This window comes from Chinchilla lanigera, unplaced genomic scaffold (genome assembly GCF_000276665.1).
Source record: "Chinchilla lanigera isolate Chin_1 unplaced genomic scaffold, ChiLan1.0 scaffold00006, whole genome shotgun sequence".
In the NCBI taxonomy this organism is placed as follows: domain Eukaryota; kingdom Metazoa; phylum Chordata; class Mammalia; order Rodentia; family Chinchillidae; genus Chinchilla; species Chinchilla lanigera.
In genome coordinates this window covers 13,369,091-13,385,969 of record NW_004955407.1, presented here as the reverse complement: position 1 = coordinate 13,385,969, position 16,879 = coordinate 13,369,091, and the positions used below count along the sequence as shown (strand labels likewise).

The 16,879-nt window shown below is 35.0% G+C and overlaps 1 protein-coding gene across 5 annotated transcripts in view; it reads right to left on the bottom strand.

The window, feature by feature from the left end:
- Robo1 (roundabout guidance receptor 1) overlaps nucleotides 1-16,879 on the bottom strand; it is an 891,813-nt gene that overhangs the window by 99,754 nt on the left and 775,180 nt on the right. For all 5 annotated transcript variants that reach the window (XM_013503701.1, XM_013503711.1, XM_013503704.1 and 2 more), the window contains 3 exons: nucleotides 15,790-15,910; nucleotides 15,270-15,408; nucleotides 12,755-12,882 (listed from right to left, as the gene is read on the bottom strand). In XM_013503701.1, the coding sequence (XP_013359155.1) occupies nucleotides 12,755-12,882; nucleotides 15,270-15,408; nucleotides 15,790-15,910 (388 nt within the window). The remainder of the gene's footprint in view (nucleotides 1-12,754; nucleotides 12,883-15,269; nucleotides 15,409-15,789; nucleotides 15,911-16,879) is intronic.

The window sequence follows — 16,879 nt, the reverse complement described above, 5'->3', positions numbered from 1 at the left end:
TTCTCCATTGTTGGTAGGAGTGTAAATTCATACAACTACTACGGAAATCAGTATGCAGATTCATCAAAAAACTAACCAGAGATTTAATTTAACCCAGCTATTGCCCTTCTAGGAATCTTCCTAAAAGAGTTAAAAGCATCATACCACAGTGATCTAAGCATATATGTTTATAGAAGCACAATTTATAATAATAGTTAAATCTTGGAGACAGCACCTGTGCTCATCAATGGACAAATAGATAAAGAAAAGTGTGGTATTTATATACAATGGAATACTGCTTTGCCATAAAGAAAGATAAACTTGAGACATTTTTAGGTAAATGCATGGATCGTGAGATCGTAATTTCAAGTAAAATAAATCAGACACAGAAGTTTAAATATTGCATTATTCATTTTGGGTGAGGAAAATAAAGGGTAAATGAGGAGAAAAATGGAGGGTAGATATTGGGAAGGAGAATACAGGTAGGGAAAGGGTAAAGGAAAGAAGGGAAAAGAAATTTAAAAAGAAGAGATTGAAGGGAAAAAAATGGAAACAAAGCTTTTGTAATTGGGAAGGGGGAAGTGAGGCTCAAGGGAGGGATGGGTAAAGAGAAAAAAAGAAGAATTAAATATATGATGTAAAGGCATAAATTCCCAATGATGAATGTGATCGTTATGAATGGCAAATGTACTAATAAAAAATTTTAAAAAGAAATAAATAGGAAATAGTAAAAAAAGAAAGATACCCAATTTCACAAAATAAATCCAGCTCATAAAATTATGTAAGATTGCTAGTAAAGAATCTAACATCTTAAAATGAGTTATCTGCCTGTGACTAAAGCAAGAAAAAAAAATCCTTACTTCTCCAAATTTCACTCAGGCTAATTCACATTTTATGGATCCACACAACTCAATTGCATATTTCTGTGCTGACACCTTTATTTGAGAATGTCCTTTGCTAAAAACAGCTGCTCAGCTGTACTGGGCCTGGACAAAACCCTGCCCACTGTCGTTGTGTAGATGAATAAACCTCAGCAAAGTGTGCAGCTTAATGCACGGCCTGTGATAGACTGTTTGGTAGACTAGCGCTGTGTGATTACTTGTCATGGAATTGTCTACATATCAATTATTTCTTGTACCTCATTGCTCACTACAGATCTTTTCAAATATTTGCCTGGAACATACACTAAGAAAGTGTTTGAAATTCTCTGTAGCAAGACCATGTGGGGAACATTTTTCCTTCTGATTAACTTTAAAATTTATACTGGCATTTTTGAACTAAAAGTGATCCACGACCTTAATTCATGAATGAAAGAAATCTAAGAGAACGTAACATCTTCAACATCAGGGTCAAAATGATATTTGTTGTAAATCTGTAAGAACACTAGAAGTTCTTTACCTTATTCCTCTTGGGGGAGAAAGTGACAAAGAATCATAAATTTAAATGCTGCTGAGTCTCAATCAAACCAAACAGACAAAACAGAACAGCAAGAGTGGCACTCAGCACCCTATCTACACAAGTGGATCAGAACCGTGAGATGGGGGAGCTGTTCTCCCAAATCCTAGTCTTAATGGTTCTGTAGCGGGACTTCAGTGGGCCTCCCAGCTGCTGGCGTTTTCAGCCTCCTCACAAAGAACAGATGTGGCAACACTGACTCTTTTGAAATTTCCATCATATATTGTCTTTGGGTTGGGCAGGCGTTTTTTGTTTTGTTTTGTTTTGTTTTGTTTTGTTTTGTTTTGTTTTGTTTTGTTTTACAATTACACGCCTCTTTTCCTTCTCAGGCCTAGATGTCACTTGAATATTTTAAAAGATTTTTCAAAGTTCAATGAGAAATTTTAAAAAATTATAAGTTCACTTTCTTTAATGTCACACGAAATGTATGAGTAGAACCAAAAGTAAACATCACATTTTTTTCACTTTACTGTCTAGTTCTTCTGTCTAGTTCTAGTTCTTTCCTATTCAAACAACAGAAAGCAGGTGGAAACTTAGGGGTTTAAGAAAAAGATAAAAACCAAAAAAACCCTTCTACCATGTTTATGTTCTACACTGTCTATAACTGTTCTCAGAAAGATGGCTTCTTTTAACTCTCCTCTGCACAGGAATTCGTTGTGTTGTTGAAATCATTATTTTAAGTACAACACAAAGAAGAAAGGAAAAAGACAACAAATGCATAACAAACCCTGCAAGTGGGACACTTTGAATAAGACTTGAATTCAGAATTATGGAATTAGGAAAAAAAAAAGAGTCAGGATAGATCATGCATAGATACAAATTCCCTATGGTGAATGTGATCATGATGAATATCTAAAATGTACCAACAAATTTAATTAGAACAAACAGATAAAAATAATAGCAACATATATGTAAGAGGTAGGAAACAGAGCTAGACAGACATAACCACATCGGTACCTCTCTGCTTTTTGAAGCAGTGTTTACTACAGAACGGCTGGCTTCCCTGGACCTCTGTGGACTACTGCCATATGTCATTAAGAATCACCCCCCCCCAAAGGAAAAGTCTGTTACATCTTGGCAGAGTCTGGCAAAAGCATCACACACATCAAGGAAAGCTTTTGAGGCCTCAAGTACAGTATGTATTTCATCAAAATGTTGATGAACTCAGTTTTTAACCGGGATCTTGGATTATAGTAAACCTAACTTGAACCTGCAAAAAGGCCCCTGGACACTATTAGTTTTGGCTTTGACTCAAATAACCATGTTAATGGTCAGAAATAATGTACTATTATACTGCCAGGTTTTCTGAAATCAGTGAGTTAAGGAAACTGTTCCAGCAACTGATTTAAATGAAGTCTACATCAAAGAAAGGAAATTCAAAAGTGAAGGGCTTAGTGTTTTTTTTTATTACTTCTTTTATACCTAGACATCATACAAGCTCTGTAAAGTCATGAGACTTACATACAGATCTCATAAACTGTTAAAAAGTAACACATAGTGAACTTCATTTATGAAGACCAACAGGTTTTCTTTCTCCCAGAGTTCGTTTTTTTTTTTTTTTTTTTTTTTTTTTGATCTTTTTTGGTACCTGGAATCGAACTCAGGACCTTGCACTTGGCAGGCAGGTGCTTGTGCTGCTGAGGTATAACCCTGGCTCCAGAGTTCGTTTATTAATGCAAGTTTTTCTTAAAGTGTATCTTCTATAACCGGCAGTGAAATCTACACAGTAAGCTGTGCTATTTTATTTTTATTTAAATTCTCTGAATTTTAATTTTACATTCTCAAATAATGATCTATTGGTCCATTTAAAAGGTGACATGTACACATAATATGTGATATTATGTACATTAACACAAATCTTGATTATTTTCAAGTTTTTTATTTCTCATGTTACACAAGGTTTCAATGGATACATATTTACTTAATGCATTGTGTCTTCTGATCCATTTATCAAGAATAAATTATATGGTGGTTATTACTGAGAGCCATCTATCCAAAGAGCAACTTCTCCTCAGTATCTATGGGAATTGGTTCAAGAGCCCCTGTAGAACCAAAATTCACAAACTCTCAATCCTCTATATAAAAGTTTTGATATTTGTATATGATATACATACATCCTCCCCTATAATATAAAGCACTTCTAGATTACTTATGAATCCTAGTATAATATAAATGCTATGGAAATAACTGTTGCACTGTTTTATTAGGGATTGATTATAAGAAAAAAGTCTGTATGTGTTCAATAATTTTTTTCTTTTAACATCTTCAGATGGGGAACGATGACTGTATTTTTATCTTTAGCTTATTCACTTTTCTACTATATAGATTATATTTCTGGAATGAATAGTAAAGAGATTCTGTATTACTCCTTCTATGAATCAAGAAGCTTAGCATAGAAGGAGGGAAAATAATTATATTAAATATCAAAGAAAATCATGTTAATTATGAATCTGCTTAGTAATAACTAATATTTATTAATAATAAATAATAACTATGACTTGGGTCTGAAATAGGTATTGGACATATAGAGAGAATAAAAAAATATATTTCTAACCAAATTCAAATTTTTAGTATTACGATATCTACTGTTGCTTAAATCAACTAGAATAAAAATTGACTTAATTACAGTGGCAAAAATTTTCATAGTTATTGAGAAGCATTTATTGTGTGTCTATGTAAAACATTTTAGTAGATGCACACATGACTGGTAGCTTAGTTCTTTCAGTTAGTGATAGGCAACAAAAGACACCAAGAGCAGATAAAATAATTCCAACACATACAAGAGACATCAATGAAAAACCCGCTAAGCATTTCGTGTTTGACATAACCCGCTAAGCATTTCGTGTTTGTCAGCTCATTAATCTCTACAGCCACCCGAAGAGAGAAACATTTGTGCCCTCATTTTCCTGATAAGAAACTGGAGATTCAGAAATTTAATAATCTACATATTCAACTGTGAAAATCAAGTATGCTTGTTTCAAAGACTATGCTATTAACAACTCCCCTACAGACTGCTTTTTAGCAGTAGGTTTAAAAAGAGAAAGAAAAAGAAAAAACTCCCTAAAACACTTTCCAGAGAAATACTAAGGACTAATTCTCAAAAATAAATTAAGAGGGTCACAAAAGAGTTCTCACTGTAGAAAATTAAGACAATATCCAAACCACTTAATTGCATAGCAAAACTTTCAAATTTTCTGACAAGATAAAAATTACTGAGGATCTGATGGGTTTTTAATTTTGTTCTGGTGAGAAAAATAATCATAGCAACTATGCTAGCACTTTTTAATCTACAACCCACTCTTAGAGAAATTTATTTTGCTAATTATTGTTTATCTTTCTGCTAGCTCATTGATATTTATTTCAACTGCACATTCATTTTTGAAAAATAGATGAAAACAGTGAAACTCAGAGAAGTCAAGGGCCTTCCTTGGGTGGTGTACATCAAGGTTAGCATGTGAGTGACTCACACAGAAAATGTGGCAAGAATACTGAGGATTCGCTGATAGTGACATGTGTCAACCTGGCTGAGTGAAGGGACACCAGATGGGTGGTGAAGCGTTATCTTACCAGGCATGGATGTGAAGCTGTTTCCAGAAAAGATTAGAATTTGAAACACTAAAGCGAGTACAAAGATTTGCCCCTGCCCTTGTGGGAAAGGATCTTGAGATTCTGGATAGTATAGCAGGTGGGGGAAGAATAAATGTTCTTTTTCGTTTGGATTTTGGACATATATTTGCGTTGTCATCAGATACCAGACTCCAGGTTACCAGTAATGCAGACTTGGACTGAATTACATCTTCTGCATTCCTGGTTCTTCAGATGGCGGATGGAAGTGTGTGGGATTTTTCAGTTTTCCCAACCAAGTAAGTCAATTCTCATAATAATTGTCCCTTTGTCTGTCTGTCTGTCTGTCTGTCTATCGATCTATCTATCTATCCATCTATCAATCTCTATCTTACTGGTTCTATTTCTCTAGAAGACCAGCACTTAAAATCCCACATTGCAGAAAGCAATCAGACTAAGTCAAAAGAAAAAGTGTGGTTGTAACAAATTTATATTCAAGCAGCGAAGGTGTCTCACGGTGATATGCGTAGTAGTAGCATTCAATGAGTACATGGATGGGGGTTACTTGGCCTGCACTGGTGTAGAGTTACCTTAAAAGCTTTCTGGAGGCACAGGGCAAATTGAATTCTAAGATGGCTGTGCTATGTTTAGGCTGTGAAAGGGAAGAGAGGTAATTGCTGAACTGGCGATGAGATAGGAGGATGCTAACCTGAGCTGAGTCCAAGGATAAGAGTAAATAGCAGTAGAAGATGGACCAGGTGGGGTGGGTGGCCTCATAGACCAAGAAGCCAACATAACAAAAAGCTCAACACTAAACTTCAGGAAGGTACAGACATGGGAAAATGTACAAATACACTTAAAGGAGATAAGTACCAGTATTTTGGATCTTTTTGTGGACAGATGGTACTATGACAACATTTTGTAGACGGAACTACTGTAACGGGGTATGTGTTTCAGAGAGATGAGTCTCCTGTGGACAAGGATTCTATCGGATAAGATGGAAACCGGTTAGAAGTGAACAGTTTCATCAGGACATGACAAAAGCCTGAATTAGAACAACAGACAAAAAGGTGAGCGATGAGAAAAGAGTTGGGAAATATTTAAAGGGCAAAATAAGTAGAATTGTGTGGTGAATGGTTAGGAATATGACAAGGAAAGTTTGGAGAGAAAAAGGATGACTCCTCCAGGTTACAGTCCCAGCCAGTGAAATGGAGACTATGGGAAATTCAGTTGCAGTTTCCTGGTCCGCTCTCATTTTTACTGCATGATGATTACATTCTGCAGATTAATACTTTCACCTTGGGTTAGAAGAAACTTGAAAGCTCATGCAAACCTCTGACAGTTGCTTCTCGTTTTACTGAAAGTTATAATTACTCTTCAAGTCCTAGTTCATTAGGACACTGAATAGGGGTCAGTCATAAACTGTGACACCCATGATAGTTCAGAAGAGCTTCTCATTTCAAGCAGGCAGTTCACCAGGAGCAACGAAAGAAGCTCTAGGAAACATCCCATTAGTAGCAATTAAGTCAGCCCAAAGACAGCCTGGGTCTTTTTTCTGCTTTTGTGTCTCTTGCGTTTCATGTCAATCTCATACTTTAAGGCTCAGCCTTCCAGCAGCTGTCACTGGCTAATCAATCCTAATGAGGAAGTGCTTTGCTCCTTCATTATATCGTTGGCATAAATACTTATGGGAAGCACAAGAGAAAATAACTACCCTACAGAACACAATAGAATGTACATCCTTTTGAGGATTCATTTTAACAATTATATTGTACATCAACAATAAATTTAAAGAGGTAGCAGTATAATTCATACTGTATCTTATAGGAAGAAAAACAAGCGATGAAATTGAGACAATGGAACAATTTCACATCAAGGGCAGAAAAATGGACAAGCATTTACTAAGAGAGGAGCTGAGATTTCACGGAAGTCCCAGTTGCCAGATAACGGAGCATCACCTTATCTGGCAGTGTTTCGCACCTGCATTCCTTTTAACAGACTTGCAGAAAGGTCAGAAAAGCAACTATTTCTTGAGCTTCAAAGAATAACCAGTCCCTGAGAAGTCTGGCAAAAAGTCTGGTGGGGTGTGAACAGAGATCTAAGTGTGTAGCTTCCTGGTCTCGGTGGCATAGCACTCGGCTCTCAAGGGAAATGGGAGAGCTAAATATCCTTTAGTTCCTATTGTAAGAGATGAACAAAAATGGGATTAGATTTTCCTAATGGTTCAGCTCAGGGAGATAAAAGGTGATTGCTTGGGAAATGGCTGGTATATGGAAGTCCGTATTCAGTTCACTTTCCCGTGACTGATGGGCCACAGTGATGGGAACATGATCATTCTGGTGATAGAGTCACAAATTTACTTCAGAAATAAAATGGTGACAGTAATAAGAGCTGCTTTATCTGTGAGGTTGCCGAGACAGAGGAAAGATTAATAATGCCGTCTAGTTTGGACTGTTTGAGCAATGTGTAATTGAAGCAAAGAATCGTAAGAAATCTTAGAAGCTGAGGGAAACATTAAATGAGAAAAACTCAAAATTTAAAGCCTATGTGGCTGTATTATCCATTCTTCTGCAGGGCGAACACTCCTCAAAAAGGAAGTGATTTTAAAAGTTATCTGCATGATTATTATTTTAAGTAAATAATTTATACCTTTTTATTACTAATACTAGACTAAATAGACTTGTTTTTATTCTTTCAAGTCTTTTCAAACTATGTTCACCATGCATTTTTAAAAGTCTATTTTTAACTAAAGAAAAAAGCATTTAGTTTTAAAATTAACCATAAATTGCTTCTGAAAAAAAAAATTAGCTGATTATCATCTGATTTTAAAAAACATCCCAAATTCCACCAAACAAGCATTCAGATAGATTAAAATAGCATGATGCTATAAAACAGTTCTGTGACCATTCTCAAACACCAAGTAGAAGCATAGATTTCAGAAGATCAATGACATTTTGTTCAAAAAGTTGGCTGGAGGCCACTGTGCATCTATTTTGTTGTGGTTAGATTTTATATTTCATAGATATATCACAACCTATAAAACTTTGTAAACACCACAACAGATACCCTTTTCTTAAAAGATGTGGTAGGAAGCACCAGTTCAAAAAATAATCCGTTGCTCCCAAGACAGAGCTAGCAATCCTAACCCTCATCAAAATGAGACATTAAAGTTCAAATTATAATAATATAGTAAGTCAAAACTATGGTAAGAGACATCTTTTAAAAGATTTTGTGTTTGAGTATTACATTTTCTAGTATGTAGATATTTTTCTAGTATTAGATATTTTTAGCATATAGATATTGTATATGAAGATAATATAAGTACAGGAAACATCAAGTATAGATAAAAGAACTGAGGGTTTAAATTTATAGGTAATGAACTTTTGGAGACCCATAAGCAGACAGAGTATGGGCTCAGACTGAGTATTCCACTTAACTACACTTAAGCAGAAATATTTTTCTGTCATTATTACTCCGAACAGTACTACTTTACCAGTTGCCATTGGTCATGTAATGAATGTTATTTTTCTTCAACAGATCAAGCTGCTGCAGAGACTTTGCATGTCATTCTGCCAGTGGGCTTTAATGACTTATCAGAATTGATATGTAAGTTACAAATCAGGATATTATTTTTATTGATTGGATATTTACAAAGGCAAACAATACATTTTATTTTGAAACTTCCTAATATCAAAATAATTTTTGAGAATTTGTCTTTTTCTGCTACAAAAAAATAAAATCCTCCACATTAAATCATCAGCATTTTGAACTGCTTCCAGTGTTCTTTTGGCTTTGGCATTTCGCTTCCCAGGAGCAAGAGAGCCGCTGTTACACTCGGTATGTACAGGCTCGAGGGCTCAGCGGTGTGGTAACTTGCTGCGCACGGTGCAACTTGATGTTTCATCCATTTTTGGAGGGGTTAATTGAAATTTCCAAATGGCTATGATAATTAAGCAATTTTTGCTGAGAAACAAATTGACTATTCTGGATAATCTTACCACCTTCTGAATTGTAATGAAATACCCTTATTTTATACAGCAGTAAACTGAAGGGCTCAGAATCTCAAAAAGTGGGAAACAGTCAGTCTTAGAGGTAAAGAAATTAGAACTTAGGGCAAATACTCTCTGTTGGATGTTTCTCAATAAGAAATAACACTCTGTAGCTCAAAAAATGTGATCTATTGACTCCCAAATACTTACAATGATTAACTCATCTATTCATTTTGAAAAGCATCAGTGCAAGTTTAGCAGTGACTTTGATGATGCTAGTGAAATGCAATGCCCTGAATGTAAAAACCAATAAAGATTTTTTTAAAAAGTGTAATATTTTGTATATGAAAAGAGTTTTTCATAATTTGTTGCCTAATAGTCATGTCATATTAGTTCTTTAGAGTTCTCATTTACAACTGTAGTAGAAGTGGGCTGGTGGTTTAGCTCAGCGGCACAGCGCCTGCCTGGCAAGCACAAGGTTGTGAGTTCAATTCCCAGTACTGGAAAAAAAAAAACAAACAAAACAAAAACCCAATTGTAGTAGAAGAGCTACTTGTCTAAAATAATCTAAAAATTGATAAAGCAATAAAGCTAATAATAATAACCCTTATAAATACAATATTCCTTATTTCAAAAATGCCCTAAAACAGGCAATATGTGAAATATCATATACATGATTTAATTTAATCCTTGTAAGAAAGCTGTGAGACTGCATTATTATCTGGATATTATATACGGGAAAACTGAGGCTCAAGAACTTTAAATAATCTATTCTGAGTCACACAGTAGTAAAGGACAGGAAGATTACACTAAATTCAATGTGACTCTAGTCTCCATGTAATTGACTACTATAAAGAAAAAAATAGTCTTTCATTTTTTTCTCTTAGTACATCAACTAATGCCTCTACCCTGGGATTTGTGAACTTGTTGCTTAAAAACAAAAACAAAAAAGCATTTCACTGCCCTAATCCAGATCTCATGAATCAGATTCTCCGGAGGCCATGCCTGATCACCTGCAAATTTAACAATAAATGTCAGTTAAATTTGGCAAATTGCTTGCTTTTGAACCCAGACCAGAAGGTGGAATCAATCAACAATGCCAATCTCTTCCAGTTTGAAATCACAGATCTCACTCTTCACACCCAGGAGCGAAGCCAGGAGAAACCACTTGAGTTTCTCCTAGGATGTGCTTGCACTATTTCTATCAATAAGTTTGGAATAAATATTCAAACTTTAAGTGTTAACAATATTTAACAGATAAAGTGTCTAGTAGGTCTCCCACACAATGTGTGGTAAACAATGTCAAGAGGACCCAGGTAGAAAAACCAGGAAAAGTCCTAACCACAAGAGACAAATATTTAAAGGTAGTTTCTAAAAAAACAGCAAAATTTAAGACTTAAAAATTGGAAAAAAGTAAATAATTCTAAAGTCAGAGGGGCTGGGGATTTAGCTCAGCAGCAAAAGCGCCTGCCTGGCAAGCGCAAGGTCGTGAGTTCGGTTCCCGGTACCAGAGAAAAAAAAAAAAACAAAACAAAACAAAAAAAACTAAAGTCAGAGTTCTTTTTAAGATGGTAAAACTAATCATATCTGCAATGATAGAGGAAAAACAAATGGTCACCTTTTTCGAAGGTAATTTTTCCTTATAATTTCTATCTGTAGCACAGTTTTGTTCTTTTAACATCAGTTCTCCAAATTAAAAACTCATTGCCTAAGGGATGAGCAAGGGTAAGATTATTTTTCGGTGATACTGTCTCTAAGAGTATCACTTCAAAATGAACAACACGAGACACAGAATTCAAACACAGCTACTGAATTTTCTCTTGTAACTTTTCCTGCTACCCAAACATTCATTTCTGATCAGTATTTTTCTATATTCAGCCTCAAAGCAAGAAAAAATTCCTAACTTCTCAGATTTCTTTGAGTGTTCTTTTCCCCAAAATTATCTTTTGTAGTTAGGAATCATGTTACTTCCTTTAAAGTAATGTTTACATTATTCTAACATGTTACAGACATTTGAACAGTGATGTTAATATGCATGTTGTGTTGTAAAATATTAAACTCTCAACTACATATAGAGCTTTCATAAGTGTATCGAAAACTAAATGCAGTTGAAATGAAGGCATCTATGTTTATCACATAGTTTCTGGATTTGTTCATTTGTACCAAATTTTTATTGAAATAAAGTCTTAGAAATCAAGATGGCAAGATGGAAAATTTAAGGCTGAATGAGCTTCCAAACTGAGTTTAAAATTGCAGGAAGAATTGATCTCAATTTCAACATGTACTATATACATAGTGGAGTGGCTATGCAAAGGCATCAGGCTACCAAGTTAAAAGACTTTAAAGAACAAGTAAAACGTATGTCACTAATGCCATAGACAATCAATCTCCCTGTCACACTTGCCAGGAGACAGTCACCCCCTTTCATGCATTGTGTTCTTCCTGGCTACTTTCACTCTCTTCAATTTTGTACTTCAATTTGACATCTCTTAAATTAATGCTTTTTCTAAATGTAAAGAGGTTTTCTTTTCTTATACTTTTAACTTCATGTAGAGTTCAAGTCTAACTTAGATTAAAGAGAAGTAGTCTAGGTCTTAGAAATTCAATGTTTGTTCTTGATCTTTTTATTTCTTTTGTTTTTAGGAGGTTAAGCTAAAAACCCCAAAGTGAGACATAATGGCTTTAGAGACAGGAAGGGAATATTCTTTATTCTTTTTTCTCTTATGAAAAAGCCCACAAGGTTCTTTTGCAGAAAGTCCACAGTACAAGCACTCCCGCAAAAGCCACCTTTTTCTTCTTAATAGCCTTAAAAGAGGCGGCATTCAGCAAAGATGACAGCACCAAGTGTTGCTAATAGTGGACCAAGAAATAAGCTAAGTGGTTTATGGCTAAAACTCCCGTTTACTATATATCCTTGTCAAAATAGGGAATTTTTTCACCAATAAGATGTTTTAAAGGTCATTGCCTCTCAAATTCCACAATAAACAATTTGTCGTCAGAAAAAAAAGAAAAAGAAAAAATTCTCAGAAAACATAGTGAAAGATAATCATTAAATGTTCTAGAGAAAAGAGGAAAGGAATGAGGAAGATGAAGACATCTAGATTACGGGTACAGTTGAGGTGATACACATGTTTGTGCACATACGCATAGGGCAGTACTCTTGACTTTCAGAAAACTTGTAGATATGAAATATCATATTCACTTTGGCTCATATAACACCAAGCAATAAATCTTTATCAAAAATAGCAAAGTACAAATGAAATTCTTTCATTCAACACATACTAAGTGCTTGTTACAGCACAGGTAATACACACTGCATAGAAAAACATTGCAAAATGCTTAGCCTACACATGGCTTTACATTTCAGAAGGGAAACAGAATCCTCCCTTCTTTGTGTTACCAATTTTACAGATCTTTGAAAAGACAAGTTCTGATGTAATAGATTTGGTTTAAGTTTTGATAGTAATAATTGTCCTTTAGAAAAATGTTAGAAAGATACTATTTTTAAAGTCCTGATGATTAAAGCATAAGATTTTTTGACCAAGGTGAAACTCTCCATAATTTTGAAAATGTAATTCACTGTCCTTAACAAACACTTACAGAATGCCCTTAGATAAGCGATAACTTTCCTTTAACTATGCTTGACATAAAATATTGAGAGCTACATCTAAAGTCCGTATCTAATACAGGTTAATAAATATTTTCTTCAAATATCAACATATTTCATATGATAACACAAGCACAATGAAGAGCTCCCTAGTGCCTACCTTGAACAGTCAGAGTAGCCGATGCTTCAGCTTTTCCCACCATGTTTTCTGCAACACAAGTATACGATCCCATGTCACTGGAGGTCACCTTCCGGATTTTCAAGGTGTGATCATCTCGTATTTCATATCTAACGGCATCAGAAAAGAGAGCACATTAAGTGACGTTCTTCTAGAAAGATCCCATTCTAACACACATGTATCTAGGCATGAAATCAGTACAACAACTGCTACAGAGAATTTAAAACAAAGTATAAAATGAGGGACTCATCTAGGTGTGCAGAATAAAAGAGCTTGTTTTTAAAGTCTATGAGCTGACGTATTAAGCTACTTTCTAACAGAAAACTTTTAAATGAAGTTGGCATTTTTCATTCATTTCCTCAAATTACTGTCTCACACTAAAATAAAATGATGCTATTAATTAATTCTTCCCCAGACTTAAAATGTGTGATGCTATAAATTTTCAAAGTTGTACAACAAGTTTATGAAGTAACTATTATACTTGTCTTCCTTTTACAGATGAGGAAACTGGCACGGCGGAAGGTAATGTTGTTCAGCTATTGTACTCAACTACTAGTGCTAGTGTAGGGGAAGAGTAGAAATCTGATGGTGTCCTTTAGGGTTTACTTGCTTCACTTCATTTTCCCTCCCCTTAAGTTTTGGGTTTCTCTTGAATTTTTACTTCAACTCTTTTTTTCTCTATGTGATCTCCCTCGGTTATGTTACCTACATATATTATCAACATATTGATTAAAAACACAAACACTTCCAACCCTTATTTCTTCTAAGTTCCACATTCACATTTACAACTAATAATTGGACATCATGTCTGAAAGGCAACTACTATTTAATATGTTTAAATAATACTTTCTTTTTTTCCCTAACCGAATCAAACTCTTTTTTCTAACACATTTATCTGTCTCCCTTAATTGACTCTCCATATTCTAATAAATTCATCCAATTTGTCAACTTAATCTTAGAAATTTCCACTTTGGAGCTCTGTATCCAACTCATCTCCCAGATCAAACAATGTACATCTTTTTAAAAAAGTTTTAAATATCATTATTTAATGTTACAGTAAGTGTGTTTTATATTAGTTATTGTTGCCAATCTTTTCTTTTACTTTTTTAATTTTAAAGACAATAATAAATTTTACATCTTTTATCTGTACAGCAACAACAATGGTGTCTCCACTACTGGCATCTCCTCATTATAATGTAACATTTGTAGTAACAACAAAATTGATTTTTCTAAAAACAAAAAAGGAAAGTAACTGCTCAGACTAATCTTTCTTTGCTCAACATTCTCATCCAGTAAGATTTAAAATTCTTCATTACACAGACCTCCTGATAACATAGCTCCAATTTCTAACCTTACGTCATATTACTTCTTATTGCAAACCTTATGCATTAGCCATATTCAAATCTGCCCTTCAAAAGATGTGATGCTCTTTTTCACATCTGTGTCTATATTATGACTACTTTCTCCTGGAATACCAACTGTTCTTTCTTGATTATCAAGTTGATGCATATTTTTTCAATACATTGTCTATGTGTCATATCTTTTTGAAAACTCTCTTTTGATTGTCTGCTTTTATCTGACTCAATTAAAGCTTGAAAATGGTGCTCTGTAATTACCAGACATGTGTTCTTCCGTTAGCTCCTTAAGGACAGACACTATGTTTATATCAATGCCACAATTCCAACACCTAGGAGGAGCCGAAGGCGTGCGTGCTGGATGAGTGAACACACTAGGGGAGACAGACTACTGACAACACCTGAACGTTTCATTGTTCTTTCTCTATGACTCCCTAATTCCTCTGTTTCTACTCCTAGCCAATTTAAGGACTTGACAGACACCAAGAAATTCTGATCCCTTTTACTATGATTTTAATTGGCTCCTGGTTATGTCTTTACTGTTGTATCTGTCTTCTGTTTCCTAATAGCCTCATGTAAAAAATACATACTGCTTGCAATTTAGTAGAGAAGAAAAATATGCGTAAGAAATAACACCATTCACATAGGTTCCCTGGGCAAGCCAGGGTCAAGAACGTATAGTTCTTCTATGAAGCACGGCCACCTCTTCATTCTAATTATTTCTGGTGTTGTATCCTGGCCCGTGATCAAGGCGTCTACAGAAGCTCCATGGCTTATGGGATATGTTCTGAAAAACCTCTTATAAATGAAAAATATCACAAGTCAAGAATGCATCTTACACACCAACCTACTGAATATCTTAGCTTAGCCAAAATGATGTGCTGTAGAGTACTGGTTGGATTTCTTCCTCATCACAGGGCTGAATGGGAGCTGTGGCTCTATGTTGCTGTCCAGCATGAGACAGAGTACCATACCACACATCTCTAGCCAGGGAAGAGATCAAAATTAAAAACTGAAGAATACCTTCTAATGAGTGTATGTGCCTTTTACATGATCATCATCAAAATTTGTAAGTTGAAGCAAAGGACTGTGTCATGGCACCTATGATTTGATGAATCACATCATAAGACACTCATGTGTACCTGGATTTGGGCAGGTCTCCGTCATCTTTTCTCCATCGTACTGTAGGCACAGGGTCTCCTCGCGCCTCGCATTTAAATTCAGCACTGTCATCCACAGTAACTGCCAAATTGCTAGGTCTCTTCACAAATGACGGTCTCTCTAAAATTAGAAAGAACCGTCTCCAAATAAAAGATGCATGAGCAGAGGAGCATTTTAGATGTTAATTAAGAACAGACATATAATTTAAAATGTTGTGTAGAAAATTATTCCACGTAGTTCCCTTCTGCTGGAGGCCTGTCTGTGCTGGTATCTCCTCCTTGTTCTTCTCCAGCGTCTTTGGCTGTTTTTATCTCAGGCTACTTCACTGATTCCCTTTCTCCCCTTTCCCATACACCCAAAGAGTAACGTACGAGTGTTTTCCTCCTCTCTTGTATAAAGATTATTTATACTTTGATGACTCATTTCCTTCTCCTTTTTATAAAGATACAAATGATAATAGGATACATGTTAGAGTGACGGATTACATGAAACTGGACTTACCCAGAACAGTGAGCTCTGCTACTTCACTTTCACGCTCCCCAACCATGTTGGTACCAACGCACACATATTTGCCAGCATCGCTCTTACGCGTGTAAGTTATCATGAGCTTTCCTCCTCGGATCTTGAAAAAAAGTTTAACACCGATATGATTAAAATAGCTTTGGCTCATGTTTAGGTGAGACAGGTCTTCATAAATGAAGTCTACCTTCTAAGCACATAAATCAAAGCATAGTGCTATCAAACAGCTGAAGTATAGTGTTTGCTGTATTTATTAGGTAGTACCTTTGAACAAAATTCATTCCAAGTATATAAAAGAAGAAAAACATTATTCCTCACCTACATTCCTTTTTTTTCCTCGCCTATATTTCCTGTCAAGCTTTTATATTCTATCAAGCTAGAAATTTGCTTTCCATATCAGCCAAGTTATTTCATATTATTTAATCAAGTAAAACCAAAAAATTAATGAATAACATTTAAGAAGTAGAAAAAAAGAATACAGAAATTCCTGATATACGAACATAATTAATATGTAAATGTATATCACCTATAAATGATTTTTAGAAAGCATGTGCTAGCAGGATAAAATGTGGAAATAAAATTTTCTGTAGGTTGTTAATTTGCCAGAATTGCTCTAGAGGAATATATCTTAACTGCCAAAACAGTAAAATCTGCTATTTCCTCAAAAACATAGATGATGCCCTCTCTCAGCAGGATCTTTAACAGGCAGAGACTGAAAAGATCCCAATAAATCATCTGGAAAGTCACATTTAGGTATACTCTAGAACACTTCATTAAGCGCACAAAATTCAACAATATATGTAAGCAGGCATCCAGTACAAAGAAGCAGACTGAAGCTAAACATGAATTAAAAATTGAGCCATTTTTCAAATGTAAAACTTTTTAAGTTCATTGCTCACTTGAATTCAATTACCTGTGAATATCTGCAAAGCGCTAAACTTAGAAAGGTTTTGTAAAGGATAATTTCTAGGATGTTTATCTGTGGAGATCTTGACTCCGCATTTGCCCTATACAGCATACCAATTAAACAAAGGAGGAAAGATTGAAACAGTGAAGGAATGAAAGAAAGAAA